At 42.9% G+C, this 15,712-nt stretch overlaps 2 protein-coding genes across 2 annotated transcripts; one reads left to right on the forward strand and one right to left on the reverse strand.

Moving 5' to 3' along the window:
- Positions 1-1,252: 1,252 nt before the first annotated feature.
- LOC144103148 (sterile alpha motif domain-containing protein 3-like) lies at positions 1,253-10,041 on the reverse strand. The gene is made up of 9 exons (XM_077635982.1): positions 9,579-10,041; positions 9,421-9,494; positions 8,291-8,440; positions 7,782-7,869; positions 6,797-6,958; positions 6,019-6,231; positions 2,794-2,965; positions 2,222-2,307; positions 1,253-1,789 (listed from the first exon to the last, which is right to left on the reverse strand). Exons 3-9 carry the CDS (start codon positions 8,305-8,307, stop codon positions 1,505-1,507), a joined length of 1,023 nt encoding a protein of 340 aa, XP_077492108.1. The 5' UTR covers positions 8,308-8,440; positions 9,421-9,494; positions 9,579-10,041; the 3' UTR covers positions 1,253-1,504.
- A 1,141-nt stretch (positions 10,042-11,182) lies between these two features.
- On the forward strand, positions 11,183-15,388 carry LOC144115825 (uncharacterized). The gene is made up of 2 exons (XM_077650327.1): positions 11,183-11,332; positions 12,889-15,388. The coding sequence occupies exon 2, from the start codon at positions 12,889-12,891 to the stop codon at positions 15,247-15,249; it is 2,361 nt and encodes a 786-aa protein (XP_077506453.1). The 5' UTR covers positions 11,183-11,332; the 3' UTR covers positions 15,250-15,388.
- Positions 15,389-15,712: the final 324 nt, after the last annotated feature.

Consider the following 15,712-nt stretch of genomic DNA (forward strand, 5'->3'; position numbering starts at 1 on the left):
TGAATAGCCTAGTAATTAATTAATTCGCACTCGAGCTATTCAGGTGAAATTTCCATCGTTCTGGACTACTAGCTACCCATGAAAGCAAAAAACTCGAAACAAATGAAATGCGTGTCTATAGTCCTTTAAGGCAGAGCTTAAGTGCCCCTCCAGTTGAAGAATGACACCTACTTTCGCACGCCTACTCGGTGAAACCTCTACGAATTTTTTTCACAAATCCTCAAATTATGGAAAGCTTTTTAGGTACCGAGAAAGCACGTTCACTTTGAATCTCTGAGCCACCTTTTCAAAATTATGAGACAGGCTGTGGTACTAAGAGATGATTTGTGCCATTTGCAGCTTTCTTAGACATCAGTTTTACACACTAAACAGATTCTCACCCTTAAGGGTGCAAATCAGCTTGTCCCCAGACGAACACCCTTTACACCCAATTGGGTGCTTGAAAAAGGGTGCTGAGAAAGGGTGCAGAGGTCAGCACCCTTATGAAAGGGTGCACAGCAAGAAATTCAAAAGGGTGCAAAGGTTGCACCCATACTGAAGGGTGCTAGTGTAACATAACACCCTTCAAAATGGGTGTTGGAAGGGTGCTCTGCATTGGTTCACCAAAGAAGCAAAAGGCTAGGATTGACGCACGACAGCAAATGTGTCCATATATGCCTCTATATACCATATCCGCACATGCCACTTGTCACGAATTGCATAATGTTCTATAGCTACAGTTGTTTGGATCCCAGTGTATATGTATACAGCATCATTCAAGGGCCCCTCCATGCACACATGCATGCATGTGCCGGATATGCATGTATGGTCACCATCCAGACATGCCTGCAGTAAAAATTCAATGCAGAAAACAATGCTGACCACTTCGGTAGTAACATACACTTCCTCCATAACAAAGGCGATAATACACATCATACAGCACCTGGCCACATTTTCCTCATTTGGAGGCATGTGCGGCACAGGAAGCCTTGTATAATATGAGTGCAGGCATAGCTCTGGTATAGAAGCGTAAATGCCGAAGACACTACTACTATGAATCACCATGTGATGTTTGCCTATGACCGCTAAGTAATTTATAATCGAATTTTTTCTGTCATGTTTCAGTTTTAGCCGAACTATGGCTCAAAGAGTGCTTTTGTGTCAAATGAGGCATGAAATGCTGCTTCATTTTAATTCACTGCTGTGCTGAAGCAAGCGTTCCTCAAGAGCTGGAATGACAATAAATGTGGAAGCAGTGATTATATTGCAGTTTTTTTCATGTCTCATGTGACCTGTAAGCACAAGTTGATGTCACAGTCCTCATTTGGCTGATGAAACCGAAACAGCAGGAGAAAGAAATCAGATAAATTATTCAGCAGTCATAGGAGAATACCAGGTGGTAATTCATGTATAATAATGCCTTACACCCAACTACAAACAAGAAAACACATACCCAAAAGTTAGGTGTCTATACTCCTTTATCACAATGCAACAACATAGCACAGAAAATCACTTCGCCTATATTTTACACACTTTTTGCAATCTTGTTCAGAAACTTCGTGGCCACCACTCTGGGTGTGGTTAGGGCAAGCCCAAGAAACAGGCGTTCTAACACAACAAGCGTGTTAAATAATTTCCGCTCGTACTGGACATTAAAAAGCCAGTAGGCCGACAGAACAGCTGCCAGTCCCTCCTCCGCGTTCTTCACCCTGAACAACTTCTCGCGGTCCACCTCTAAATAGAGAAAATCCGCATCCTCAATCTCCTGTCCCGTGAACACGATGCACGGTGTTGCAGGAACGCTCAAGTCCTGTGGTAGCCAGAAAATATTGCATTATTAGAAACAGCTCATGAGGTATTAATTCATTCTCATCTCTCCATGCATAAATTACCCTTTATAAAGTTATCTGTACGTTATACACCTTTTCAAAGCAATACAAAGAATGTTAACAATACAAATGGCTTTTCTGATATTTATGCATGCAATTTTAATTTATGCACAATGTTAATTTTTGGACCCCAGCCAGCAGCACTCATTTTTTATATGACAACTTTTAGTTTTATTTATTTAATATATTTGCGAATCAAATTTCCACCATTATACTAGAGTAACTGCACCGATATTAAAGGCTTCCCCTGTTTGTATCACAGCAAAGCTCAGAAAGGTCTTTGACCAGTGTTTAAGCAAAGCTCATTAGTACTACACACGCATTCTAGCAGCACAAAATCATAAGAAACTTGCCTCCTCTTGCACAAACAAGGCTGACAATCCGTTTAGTTCCTTTACGTTTGCAGATAGTATCCGCAGAACTGCAACCGTTTGGATGTCTGCAAAAGAAAAACATTTAACGGGAACGCTTGATTGCACTTTTTTTAGTTAGTATTTTCCTAAAGTTCCCTAAATATGTGACAAAGGCTGTTTTGAAAGTGATTCACTTTGTAATCTCCTGTGCCCAAAAGCAACGGAACATTGCTGCTAGGTTAACACAATCTTATTTATCTCCGTTGCATCCTGAAGGTCATTCCCACAGGTCTAAAAATATTGTCCAGTGCTTGACATAGTGCACAATGTTCCTTTTCTACACACGTAACTGTGCTATACTACACCAGTTTTTTTCATTCCGCACACCAAGCGACATGCCACCAAATTCTTTCCATTCATAGGACAAGATACGAGTTGCAAACCTCGAAAAAACCAGGCCTTTAACCACATATTACTGTACTGCTAAGCCTATAAGATGAAACCCTGCAAAAATAATTTGACATGGAGTGTAGGTTTGAAATATACCAATAAAGCCTTGTAACTCTACTCACGTCGTGTTCGCAGCCTCTCCGGTGCCATTTCTGCGGCACTTCGCAGAGAATCCAACGTGCTTGCTTCACAAGTAATAAGTTTCATTAGCGCCAATTTCATAATTTTGTTAATCCCCTCTGATATGCAGGCTGAAGGGTTGATCTTTGTCATGGTTTGGAAGTCGCTGCAAAACTGAAAAAGAAAGTATGTAAAAGTGGTTACAACAAGACCCAAACATACACAAAGTGGTGATTTTACTTTACAATGGCATCTACTGAATATAAGCCAAGGAACTGACGGATGTAAACAGTTCATATGAGCACTCTGACATCACAAAATACTAACACCACCTAATGTCTTGAGGTGTACTTGAAACTGAAAATTTCGAGTCACACACGAAAGAAAATCAGAAGATACGGTGCTGACAGTTTAATCTTGGGACAAGCACAGCCTTCATGACACACCTAATGAGTCTTTTGCCCAAATGGATTTCAACACTAGCTTTTTCACATCAATTTTTCGGAAGCAGTACCTGAGTTTTTGTAGTATAACAGAACATGCGTCCACAGAAGAGAGGTAAGACCTAAAGAAATTTTGGAAGCTAGGAAAAAAAGCAGCTTTGTTTTCATCCCCAGAAGAATACAAAATTTTGGGGGAAAAAGTACTATAAAGCGCATTTTCATTCCGCAAACTTATCTCGCAAATCAGAAATAAGTAAAGAATTTTGTTACATCAAAACAAAGGTGCTGCAAAATCTTTTCCGGAGAAGTTATTGACATAATGCATACAAAGCAGTCGACGCAAATCATGACATCAGTCTACCCGGTATGACGGCTCAGTGGCTAATTTAGCGTTCGGCCGCCGATTCCAAGGCAGGGAGTTCGATATCGGCTGCTGTTATCGTATTTCAATGGAAGTGAAATGCGAAAACGTCCGTCCGCTGTGGGATGCGAATGATGTTAAAGAATCCCAGATTATCTAAATTAATTTGGAGCCCTTCGCTACGGCGTCCATAGCCTACGACTTGCTTCATAATGTTCAATCTCTCATTAAAAGAGTATACCGAGCTCACTGAATCGGCTTTAGTGGAGAAATGCAAAAGCATTGTGCACTACTGCTGTTTCTGTCAGTGCGTTTGTGTAACTTAGTTTGCAGTGGCCACCAAGCCGCACACCATTCGGAGCTTCTCCGTGGGTCAATACATATAATACCGTATTTACTCGAATGTAGCGCTTTTTTCCCGGATTTTTTCCCCTTAAAGTCTACCCTCGCGTTATAATCGAATACCGCGCTTGGATTGGTCTAGAGAAATGTCGCGGTGCAGCCATTTCAAAGCAATCAGTTTGGTTTTGGTTTCCGCAGCTTTGCGATCTTATGCTGGTAACATGGGTACCACGGAAGCCAAATCCTCATCCATCCAAAGTCAAAGCATTGGTACGTTGTTCTCTGTCATTTTTTTTTGTGTTCGTTGTGGCATTGCGCTGAACGCGTCGTCACGTCTTTTCTTGTAGCGACTCTCGTTTTAAAAAGCGATCCTGTAAGCTGAAGAGGTCGGGAATTCTGGGGCAGCTAGAATACTTGTCCTCAACGAGTCAACCATCCGCTCATGGTGGATGCAGCGGGAGGGCTTTTAAACTGTGAACCTGACCGCAAAGGATTTTGTGGGCCTCGCCACGGCCATCACGTCGAGCTGTAATAAAAAGTGGCGGGCTTTATTATCGAGCAGCGCAACCGTCTCAGGGGGTCAGTGTCGAGCTGATCCGTTGGAAAGTTAGAGACGTTGCTCGGGAGATGGGAAGTTTAGAGCATCTCGTGGATGGGCCGAAACGTTCATGAAAAGGAATGGATTCTCCCTGCGGCAAACAACATCGATACGACAGAAGTTACCACTTCGATAGCGAAAAGGAGGACTCCGAAAGCAGGGAAGATGAATAAACATGTTGGCCACGATTTCTATTAAAGGTGCTGTTTTGCGTCCTTAAGCCTCATGTTACATTCGTTGTTTTATTTTTTCCCGCTAGGTAGCATGTAAAGTCACCACTCGCGTTACATTCGAGTAAATACGGTATATGTACAAATGGTCATTCTCTATACTGAACGTTCATAGATGGCGTTGAGTGCTCATACCACTACCCGTGCACTGGCACAGTGGTTAAGCAATGCGCCAATGCACTGGCGGGTGGCTGTTTCTGCCACAAGCACTAGTAGGGATCGTGTGATCCGTGTTGCTCTACAACTATATGAGTGCACACTTTCTGTTGCGGCACTCGACGCATAGAAAACACTGTCATGAGCCAAGAAATGCTTTCACATTAAAAAATGGCAGTCGTTTTTTCGGCTAGGCAAAGTTGAAACAGCATGGTACTTCGAGCTGCTTTCATTGTGATATGGTTCGTTTTGTTTCACTTGGTTTTGAATCTTAAAACTTTGCCACACTAAGGTGTGTGTTGTGTGTCCTCCTTCATGGGTTACCCCGTCCCATTACCGTCCAAGCTTACAACATGGTTACCACATGCATGCCTCTTGCTTACTATGTTGTTAGTACCTGCCCAGTGATTACTACTTAGTCACCGGATTGTGTGACAGCATAAATTACCATTGGCGTCCACCGCTGGAGGTAATGCAGCGAGACCTGGCTTAAGAAACAGAACAGCTACATGCAGGAACTGCTAGTAGAAGTGCAGTCATTAGTCTAACTACAGCAGTAACAAAATTATTAGATCACTATGACTCATCAATGGATTAAAAAATGTATGCTTATGCACCTTTTCTTGCGTTAAGGTACAAGAGCACGTACACAATGCTTTGTATGCATTCTCCTGAAAACCTGTAGAGCAGCTCAGTGTGCACATTACTAAACTGTGACCAGTTTTTGCACAGCACAGACAATGTTGGAATCAGGAGTAACCAACACACGACTAGTCAGCAGTTGCTTGCTACAATGACGTCAAGATGTGCATGGTTGCAGGCACTTGGCTGATTCCCAAACAGCTCATTTAGATTACATTTTACAGCGTATAGTGAGGTGCTACTGTGCCGAAAACTCAGCATCGAAATTTTGGCATTTTTTCTCCAATTTTCAATGTTTTTTTTTCAGGCACTCTAGTTTAGCGTGCATTAAAAATTAGTTTTCTGACCAGTGACAAAAACTCCATTACTTTTTCAACAAATGCTGCCTCCCCAACCGAGCAGCCTAACATAATGTAGATGCTGTCTTCCGAACATAGCAGCAAGAGTTTACTTACCCTTTCAAAGTTCATTAAGTAGGGGTATCTCTCCTTTGCCTCATTGACTGTTGACGCTGATATATCAGCAATCCTGCGGCGGGATGTGACCGACATCCTTTCCAGCATTTGGCATTCGTCTGGAGAGGCTTTTCGGCACTCAGCCATGAGCCACTGTGTATGCATGACAAAGCTGGCCTCATCCTCTCCAGCAATCGCAGACGTTGCAGCAGCCTGAAAGAATCAACAGCAATGTAACTGACTGTGACATAAATAGACGTGTGCTATGCTAGCAACCATACAGTAATGTTTAAGCGGTACTGTCTAAAGCTGGTCTCATTAACTGTGCTTTTATGCAATTCATTTTCACAAACTCACAACCACCTAGACTTTCATGGGTCACGAAAAATGCCAAATAGTTATATTAACACTTGGCCTAGCTCCCATCTGCTAACTGGCATCCAGCCCACAAAGTACTGTGGCCGAATACCAAAACATTTTATTAGTACCCCCAAAAAAGGCCCCATTAAAAGGATACCCTTGCGTTTTGTTACCTTTTTGCTGTTTTTGATTTATGGCTCTTACTTTCTTCTGACTCTACCGATCCAAAATATTTCGATACCAAATAACAACACTAGAGAGCCCAAAAATAAACACTATTACATTCTGAGCATAGAAAAATGTAATTATTTAAGGAATTAGCAAATCAAAAAATTGTGCACTTTATTACTTTGCTACACATCATCCTCTTTTCAAAAAATTGAAATCAAAATGTATTTTACTGCAGAATGCCCCTCACCAGCTTTCGAACTTTGTGCCGCTCAAGCTCCATTGCGCCTGCTGCCTCGCTGCATTTTCTCCGGGCTGCAAATTTTGTTCGGTTTTCACCTATTCTTCCGTCGCTAGGGAGAACCCTTCGTTGGTTTTTAAACCTGTAGCGCAGAGCTACCTTCCAGGAGTCCTGGAAATTATGAGCAATAAAATTCAGTGCGTTCAAATTCAGACATCACTTATCACAAAAGAATACGCTGAATCCAATATTCAATACGAATGATAGAGCATGCAACTTCGCCAAGCAATGCCAAAGGGCGCAATCTTTCTATGCACTGAAAATGTTGTAAAAACTGCGGACCAAAACTTCATCAGACATGCATCTGAAGATATCAAGAGAGAACAGCCAGAAAATCTATGGAACCTTCATCATCGACACAAAAGGCGAGACCTGTGTCAGCATGCCTTCAATCACTCTTGAAGAAGAAACTGCTTTATCTGAACTCTTAAGCTCCTTCGTCTCAGAAATCGTCACACTCGGACCATGTGGTGTCCATGATCTTTCTTCTTTCTGATTGGTATTTATTGCAGATGAAAATAAAACCAATTTTCAGATATTAGTAGTCACTACATGTTTATCCTTTTTCGGTCGTCAGTGCTGCTTTGTCTTTTTTTTAATGAACCAGCTAGCCGAAACTGGCGTTGTCCATCAGAAGCAAGTGCAGCTACCGTTATCTAGAACAGCACACATGATAATGGAGAGAGAAAAAAGGAAGGCAGGTCAAATGCACCTCAATAGAGTTTGGCTCCCAACACTGCAAAATGGGAGGGGCTCTTCACTGTCATGGAACATGAATGCTGCAAGCTGCAAACATGCTGCAATTTCATGCAACAGTTTACTGAAAGTAGCAACTAAATAACACCGTTCCTGTATATATATATTAAGTAGCCAGGATGTTCGCAAAATCTTAATATCCAGCTGGCTGTCAGCAGTAAAATAACAATATACTTACAGCTCCACTTCCTACAACGTCTCTCAATTGTGGGTGATTTTCTAGCAAGAGCGAGGTGACTCTTGTGTAAAAATGACGAGTTGGGAACCTGAAAAATATTGACAATATTAACATTACTAGCATCCACACAGAGATAGTTTATGGCTTTAGCTTTATTGCACTGACCATGAAATATTTGCGTAAGCATGTTTTCATAGTTAACATCAATGAATTTGCTAAGACAGTGTGCATTTCTAGCTAAAATTATCCAGAAAATTTCCATTACTAATTATGGGGCCATGAAAATTTTCTATGAATTACCCGAGTTTTTGAACTACCCGACTTGCAATTACCAAAGTTTTACTCATCCTCCCAAAAAGTAGAGAAGTTTACAAGCCTGGTGGTTAAATCTTTACACATTACTTATGATAACAAGAATTTTGTAAAATATACCATTTAGTTCTGACTGATCTTAACTCAGCATTCATTGCTAACCTCACAGCTGCCAAAATTAGAGGGAATTTACTTACAGAGTGCTTTTCTTCATTTCTGAGAACAGCAGATCCACAATTTTGCGGAACGCTGCTGAAGAAAGTGGGCTGCCATTGTGGATGCTCTCATGGAGGCTCCCAAGAGATGGCAGCTTGAAGTTGTGGCCATCATCATCAGAGTTTGAAGGCCTACAAGAAAGCTGCAGTTTAGAGCTCAGTTCTCAACAGACTGCTGCAGATACAAAAGTATTGTGCCTTCCATTCCTGACGGGGACACAGAGAAAAAAAATTCACATTGCCTGTTCTACTGCACTCTAATTGTACACCTTCTGCATAAGATTAACAATGTCTGTGCCAGCCAACCCACGCAATAAATTCACTGTCAAGGTTCCAGAACTCTAGTATAGACATTAGGGGGCACTGAAATGTATATAAAATCAGCAATGAACATTCGCATGTATTTGTTGGACAGAATTCTGATCAAGTTTGCCTCTATTCCAACTGCAACAACAGCCAAGGACATATTGGATGCCTATGTGAAGCGTGTCGTGCTTTGGAATATTTATGACAATCGGACTTTAGGAATCTTAGTGTTCTTACTCTGAAAAAGGCAGCGTTATTATGAGAAAAGCAGAATTACATCCAAGCAGAATCTCAGTGATGTAATGACATCTTCAACAAATTTCGATATGATTCGAATTCGTAAAATTTCCTACGACAAGTGCAGTGTGTAATTTCAAAATCTGAGGCGTAGCCAACAGTCTTACTTCAAACTGTGGACAATACAAACATGGGAGCGGCGAATGCCCCAGTGAGCAATGCATTACCCTGGCATCAGCACCGCCGTCACTGTTAGTTGAAAAGTGCGCATTGCGAGCACGGAGAAACTGGGCAGCAGACATAAATGCTGTTAGCCATAACAGATAGGTGCAGTTTCATTTCCCGTGCTGTAGTTTATGGCTCGATTGTTTCTGAACCCTCTTTTCCTCTTCCCCCTCTCCAACACGGAGTAGTAGTTTGATATATAGATATGCACCACCAGGCCGACCTTTCTGCCTGTACGCTCAATTATTCTTTCTTACAACATGGCTAACAGGTGAAATAAATATTATTTTGTGATCCTGAGAGACTCATTGTTGAGATTATACTGTACCACTCAACGCACTTACAGATTGAAGGACACATCAAGGTGATTTTCGTGGGTGTCTCCGCCACTCGCCACAGTACTGACCGACAAAGTGTGCTGCAAGAAAAAACAAATAACTCGTTCATGAATTCGAAACTGAGTAGAGATTTCATTGAATATGTGACTACCGAGTCCAAATACCTCTGAAGATGTCGGTGCACACTGCTGATCATTGCCATGTGCACGCAGTTTAATCTTTGATAAGTCGGAGATACTGTCCTCAGGACCTAGATCGACATACTCATCAAATGTCTTGTCCAGGATCTGTAAACGGTAAATAACAAGTTGCTTTTATACTGTGCACGAACCTCAGGAAACCATGCATGGCAAGTTCATGCGGTGAGGACGGCCGTCACTTCCTCCGTTGCCTAGTGCAGCAAACTAACGTAACTGTGAAACAGCAGAGTTATGCATTCAGATTGGAAAACAGCCCAGTAATGTGCCCTGGATTTATTCTGATATGAGCAAAATCACTAATACGCATTTGCATGACGAGCGATCCTCCACCAACCAATAAAAGAAATCAACACAGTGGATGAAGCGCTTGTACTGGGCATGACATGCATTTCACTCTTGAGTGTGCTAACATGTAGCCCCACAAGAAGTGTTTTAGCCCTTCATTACTGACAGGCATAATTCTATTTTCTTTTTTTTTCAGCTATGCTTCACAGCCGCGGAAAATAGAATACTATGTCTATTGCGGACTATGCCTGGCATCGGCGATCATGCTGCATGTAATCCTTACGCATTAGTAGCACAAATTAACACGAAGAGAGAGTACAAAGTGCGATATGTGCTCTTACACAAACAAATGTAAAAGCTGCAGCTCGGCCCGCAGCTGACAAGCGGAACACGACACGTACCAGACGCCTCTCTTAGTGATGAAAACACTATCCTGATTCGAACATTTGGCGAAGAGCCTCAGTTAACAGTACTTCCGCGTAACGCTACCTTACCGGGTGCCACCGCGGTGGCTCAGTGGTTATAGTGCTCGGCTGCTGACCCGCAAGACGCGGGCTCGACCTCTGCCACGGCGGTCGCATTTCGGCGAATTTCTAGAGGATCGTGTATTGTGCGACGTCTGTGCGCGGTAAATGAACCCAAGGTGGTCTAAATTGTCCGCAGCTCTTCACTATGGCGTCTCACAAACTCGGTCGATTTGGGAAGTTAAGGAAACAAGCAAAGGAACACGTGCACTTGCCTGGAACGAGTACGACGCCATGTCGATCTTGCCGCCAAGAACCGGGCATGCGCCAACTGCTTCTTTGAGTGCGCTGATGGTGTCACCATCAAGCGTATACGTCCTTGCTGCACCAAGGTCTGGTACGCTAACAAGGCACCGTGGCATCGCGAGGCAGAATCGTATACAGGCACTTCCAAACAACACACTGACAGATGCAGCAACCTGATGCGGCGTCAGCGCGCGGGAAATAACACTGGTCATGTGACCTTGGCAAAACGAGAGGTAGTCGCGATACTTGTCACACACAGCATGCAAAGAATTGCAGCAGTTTAAATCAACTAGAAATTATTAAGCTTACACCGATGTTTTCGCCATTTATATATCTCGTAAACACAAAATTTCCTAACTTTTGTTTTTTAAATTGTCAAAAATACTTTTGATAGTTACTCCCAGGTGGCGCAACAAATTTAAAATCTCTAAATTGATTGACATATTAGGGACTAGTTTGTGTCTTTACTGAGAGGAGTAAGACTCCCAGTAGGCCTTGCGAAAGCGCATTAGCGATGGTGACCACTGGCGAGGGCCTCTCCGAAGTGCTTGCGTTACGTTATGGGTTGGTGCGTTGTGCTCGGTCAGTGTTGTGGGTGGCGCAGGCAGACTTGAAAAGCAAAGGCGATTCGAGCAGTACCTCCTCAGAAGGGATATAACAAAGGTAAGCGTCATGAAATAGTCAACTTTTGCTGCTTTTTGCACTGAAGCCATTTCGTGCGACCACCATGGAGCACCCCCCCCCCCCCCCCCCCCTTGACTTTACTCCGCGCTTCCCGCGACGACGCCGCGAAAGCGCTTCAGCGAGCGCCTTCTTGCCCTCTGCCTCTGGGCCGAGAGCGGGAAAGTACCACCTAATTTGTGGCAGAGGCGGCAGTCACCCGCACCGGAGACATTGAACCTGCATGTCTACCGAGACCGCAACCCGAGCCGCTTGTGCAGCCGTGCCGCGCTCCGGGCGCTTACTCCTTTGCGGTGCGCGTTGCGTCGTTGCCGTGAGCGCTTGTTGCCGAAGGCTGCGTGCGGGAAAGAGAGCAAAGCCACCGTCTGCATTCCCGGCTTAGTTGCAGACAACCATGAGACGGTCGTAGCGGAGTCAGTCGCGACACTTTACAACTTATAACGGGCATATTCTGCGCCAACCTTCTGCCACTAAAGACATTTCGGCCGCTCATGGCAAAATTTAGTGCAGCGACACTTGAGCGCTCCTGAAATCGTCGCGCTTCTGCTTTGAAGAAGTTTAGGTTTTACAAAGACATTTAATGCGCAGATTTGATGCGGTAATAACGTGCTTATCTTATTTCTCCCTTACCTGACAATTTTTGTTTTCGCGCGACTGTCTTGAGACAGGCGCGCAAAACAATTTCGCCCTGATTGATAGCAGCGTGAAAATTTAAGGGCCTCCAGAACGTAGGAGCTTCACTGATGGTCCCACCTTTCCGTTTCTGTGTTTGTAGCCAGCTTGGCAGTACAAGCGAGTTTCGGCAGTGTGACTTAAAAATGAAAGTTAGGTCTGCCTTTATGCGAGTAAATACGGTAGTAAGTAAAGCATTTTGCTACATTGCAGCACAGGAAAAGCAAAAGTAAATGTAAGTTACGCATCGCTCTGTTAATTTTATTAGTGTATGCAAGTGTTAGCATGCAATGCTCATGTGAGGTTCAGTCTTAGATCAGTCATGTTGTGCACGATTTCGTTATTTGTATGACACTGGTGAATTTTTTTAGCAGACTATTACTGCATGCATATGAAGGAAGTTGGCTACCATTGCAACCAAGGGAAACATAGCCAGATGTTTTTCTTAATTTTTGTTGTGGTGAATGGGAAATATGTGGTGGAATTTTCACCTGAAACATAATTGATTGGAAAGTAGAAGAAAAGATGATCAGGTGCTGTTGGGAGCAGGTGGGCCCATTCCTTATTCTGCAAACGTCACAGGAAATGTTTGCTTGTCTTTTTTGCACTATGAGGCATTTATAGAAATGAAGATGTGATTAGCATTCGGTCACAGCAGCTTGCTCATGGTTCTGAGAACAAATATATAGCTGATAACAGGATTCTGCTTTGTATTGCACTAACAAATTCATTCTTGAAAATGATTTGCTTCCATGGAGGTTCCTAATCCATTCCACGAAATGGACTGGAGTTTACATTGGCAAGTCTTCTTGGAGACCAGTAAAAGCCATTAAATTTTTTTTAAAATCAAGCATTTGTCTTTTCAGATGCCAGGAATCCGCTTCTTTCGTTGTCCACGATGTGCCTGTCACCAATTCTCCTTAAGGACACTCTTTAGGCACCTGCGCATTGCCCATGGCCATGAGACAAATTGGGTGTGTGGCTTGAGTGGCTGCATGCAAACGTTTCGCCACTTTTTTTCCTACAAGAAGCATGTACACCGAAAGCATGCTTCTTGCATGGGAGAAACGTGTTCCCGTGGCATTGTGCAGGTGGGAATGGCACGAAGCAGTACAAATGCAGCACCTGATTTGCCTACATATCATGAAGAGCCCTTAGATGTGCAGGCCGAACAGCATGACTTCAGTTCAAGTGACTATGGTTATCAACTGGCAAAGCTACTTTTCAAGTGGAAGGAAGGAAGGCGGCTACCTGAATCCACTGTGCATGAGTTAGCCAATGATATTATTGATTTCGTGGAAACCATTGCAGACCACCAGCAAACAGAACCTCTAGACGGGCCAGCCATCAGCGTAAAAGAAATTTGCAAGCTGCAACTTGACCAGCTGCGGACAAGATCAGGCCGAACAACCTATTGGAAGACGCATTTTCCATTTGTTGAATCCCGTACAGTAGTGTTGTGTGGAAATGACACCATAGAATACATTCCCCTCTGTGAAGTGCTCAAGTGCATTCTTGAACATTCAGAACTTACAAATGAATTCAGCAATGACTCTCGTACTGATGGTTACATGTGTTCAGTATTTGATGGAAGTGCTTTTCAAAACCATGAGTATTTTGCAGGCAATACAAGTAAACTTTGCTTGCAATTGTACAGTGATGAGTTCGAAGTCTGCAACCCACTGGGCAGCAAGAGGGGAAAGCATAAAATGACAGCTGTCTACTTCTCAGTGCTAAATTTTGATGCAAAGTTGCGGTCAGCATTGTCAGGTATTCACCTCGTACTACTTGTCAAAGATAAACACATAGCCACTTATGGATTTTCTAAGATTCTTGAGCCATTAATCACAGATGTGAAGATACTAGCAAATCATGGCATAACTGTGAATAGAAACCTTGTAAAGGGATCTGTCTTCATTTTCACTGGTGACAATTTATCTAGCCACAGAATTGGAGGCTTCAAATGCACATTCAGCCAAGGAAGAATTTGTAGGTACTGCATGGCTCTGCGGACCGAAACTGACTACAAACACTTGGAAGGTGATTTTGTGCTTCGCTCACCTCAAGGGCACAAGCACCACTTGAGTATGTTGAGAGCAGGGCTGCCAACGCTGTCATTGTATGGGGTTAAGGAGCCAAGTGCTCTTTTGTGCCCTGGCTTTGATCCGACACAACACCTTCCACCAGATATAATGCATGACCTGCATGAAGGAGTCCTACCATTTGCCCTGCGGCATATAATATCTGCATTAATTGAAGAACGCTTCTTTTCACTCAGTGATTTGAACAAAAGCATTTCAGAATGGCTTTATGATCCACATGACATCTGCAACAAACCAGAGGCCATTGCTAAGCCATATCTTCAAGGAAAAGCAGTTTTGAAGGCGTCGGCAACACAAGTATTTTGCCTCTTTCGCTACCTAACTTTTTTTGTTGGGGACAACGTTCCTTCAGACAATGCAGTTTGGCAGCTTTACCTACTTCTCCGAGAAATTGTTGACATTATCATGAGCCATAAAATTCCAGTTTCACATATTGCCTACTTGCAAAGAAAGATTCATTTCTTTTGTTTTGACTTCAAGGTACTCTTTCCATCAGCATCACTTCCATGTAAAGTGCACTACCTCATACACTACCCTTCATATATAGAGAAATTTGGACCATTAAGCCTGCTATGGGCTATGCGGTTTGAGGCCAAGCACCAGTATTTTAAAGATATTGCTCGAAAAATACGGAACTGGAAGAACCTTTCTCACAGTCTTGCAGTGAGGCATCAGTTCTTGCAGAGTTTTTTATTCGCTGCAGGTGATGACAGTATTCCCCGTAATATAGGCGTGAAGAGTGTGCTGTACGAGCACCTTCCTGGCTGTGTTAAAGAGTTCATAACTGAGAATAACCTTGAATCCACGAACACATTGGTTGTCAAATCTGTGATTGTTGATGGCAGGACATACAGTGCAGGATGCTGCCTTGTCAGAAGTGTTCCAGAAGATAGTCTGCCAGAATTTTTACTTGTGTGTCAACTATTTTATGTGAACAAGGTGTTAGTGGTTATGGCTAAACTGCTTGAGACTGTCTGTTTTGATGAGCACTTCCATGTGTATGTTGTCAGTGCCATAGAAGAGTACAGTGTTCTGACTTCATTTTCGGAGTTTGACATAGAGCCGTTGTACATGCGGGAACACAAGGGCCGGAGTGTCGTAAGCACTCGCCATTCATTGTTCTGAATCTTAATGAAATAGCACATGCTTGTGCAAAACTGGGACATTGCAACATTAAACTGCATTGTCTAACTTCATTTGTTATGTGCACTTTTTTAGTTGCCTGCATCCTACTAGTTTCCAGGTGACAACTGACTCATTCACGAAACTTCACTAATCACATTATACGTGCAATAATGGCTGAGATGGCAGCTTTGTTAGATTTTGTGAACCCATGAAATCTGGAAAGAGATGCTGTACCGTCCACTGTGCAAACATTTATTGCTAGTATTTGCTGCTGCTATAAATATGCATGAGTAATATGCACACATAATTGCATGCTTTTCAGACAAAAGGGAATGACAAAGCAAACTAATGTTTTGCAAGGCGAATAAACGTCTATTTTGTACAAAGGATATTATCTGTAGTTGTCGCCGTGTTATTGGTTTATATATTTGTTTATATCTTGGTTATATCTATCTGTACATTA

The sequence above is a fragment of the Amblyomma americanum genome, chromosome 1 (assembly GCF_052857255.1).
Source record: "Amblyomma americanum isolate KBUSLIRL-KWMA chromosome 1, ASM5285725v1, whole genome shotgun sequence".
NCBI lineage: Eukaryota > Metazoa > Arthropoda > Arachnida > Ixodida > Ixodidae > Amblyomma > Amblyomma americanum.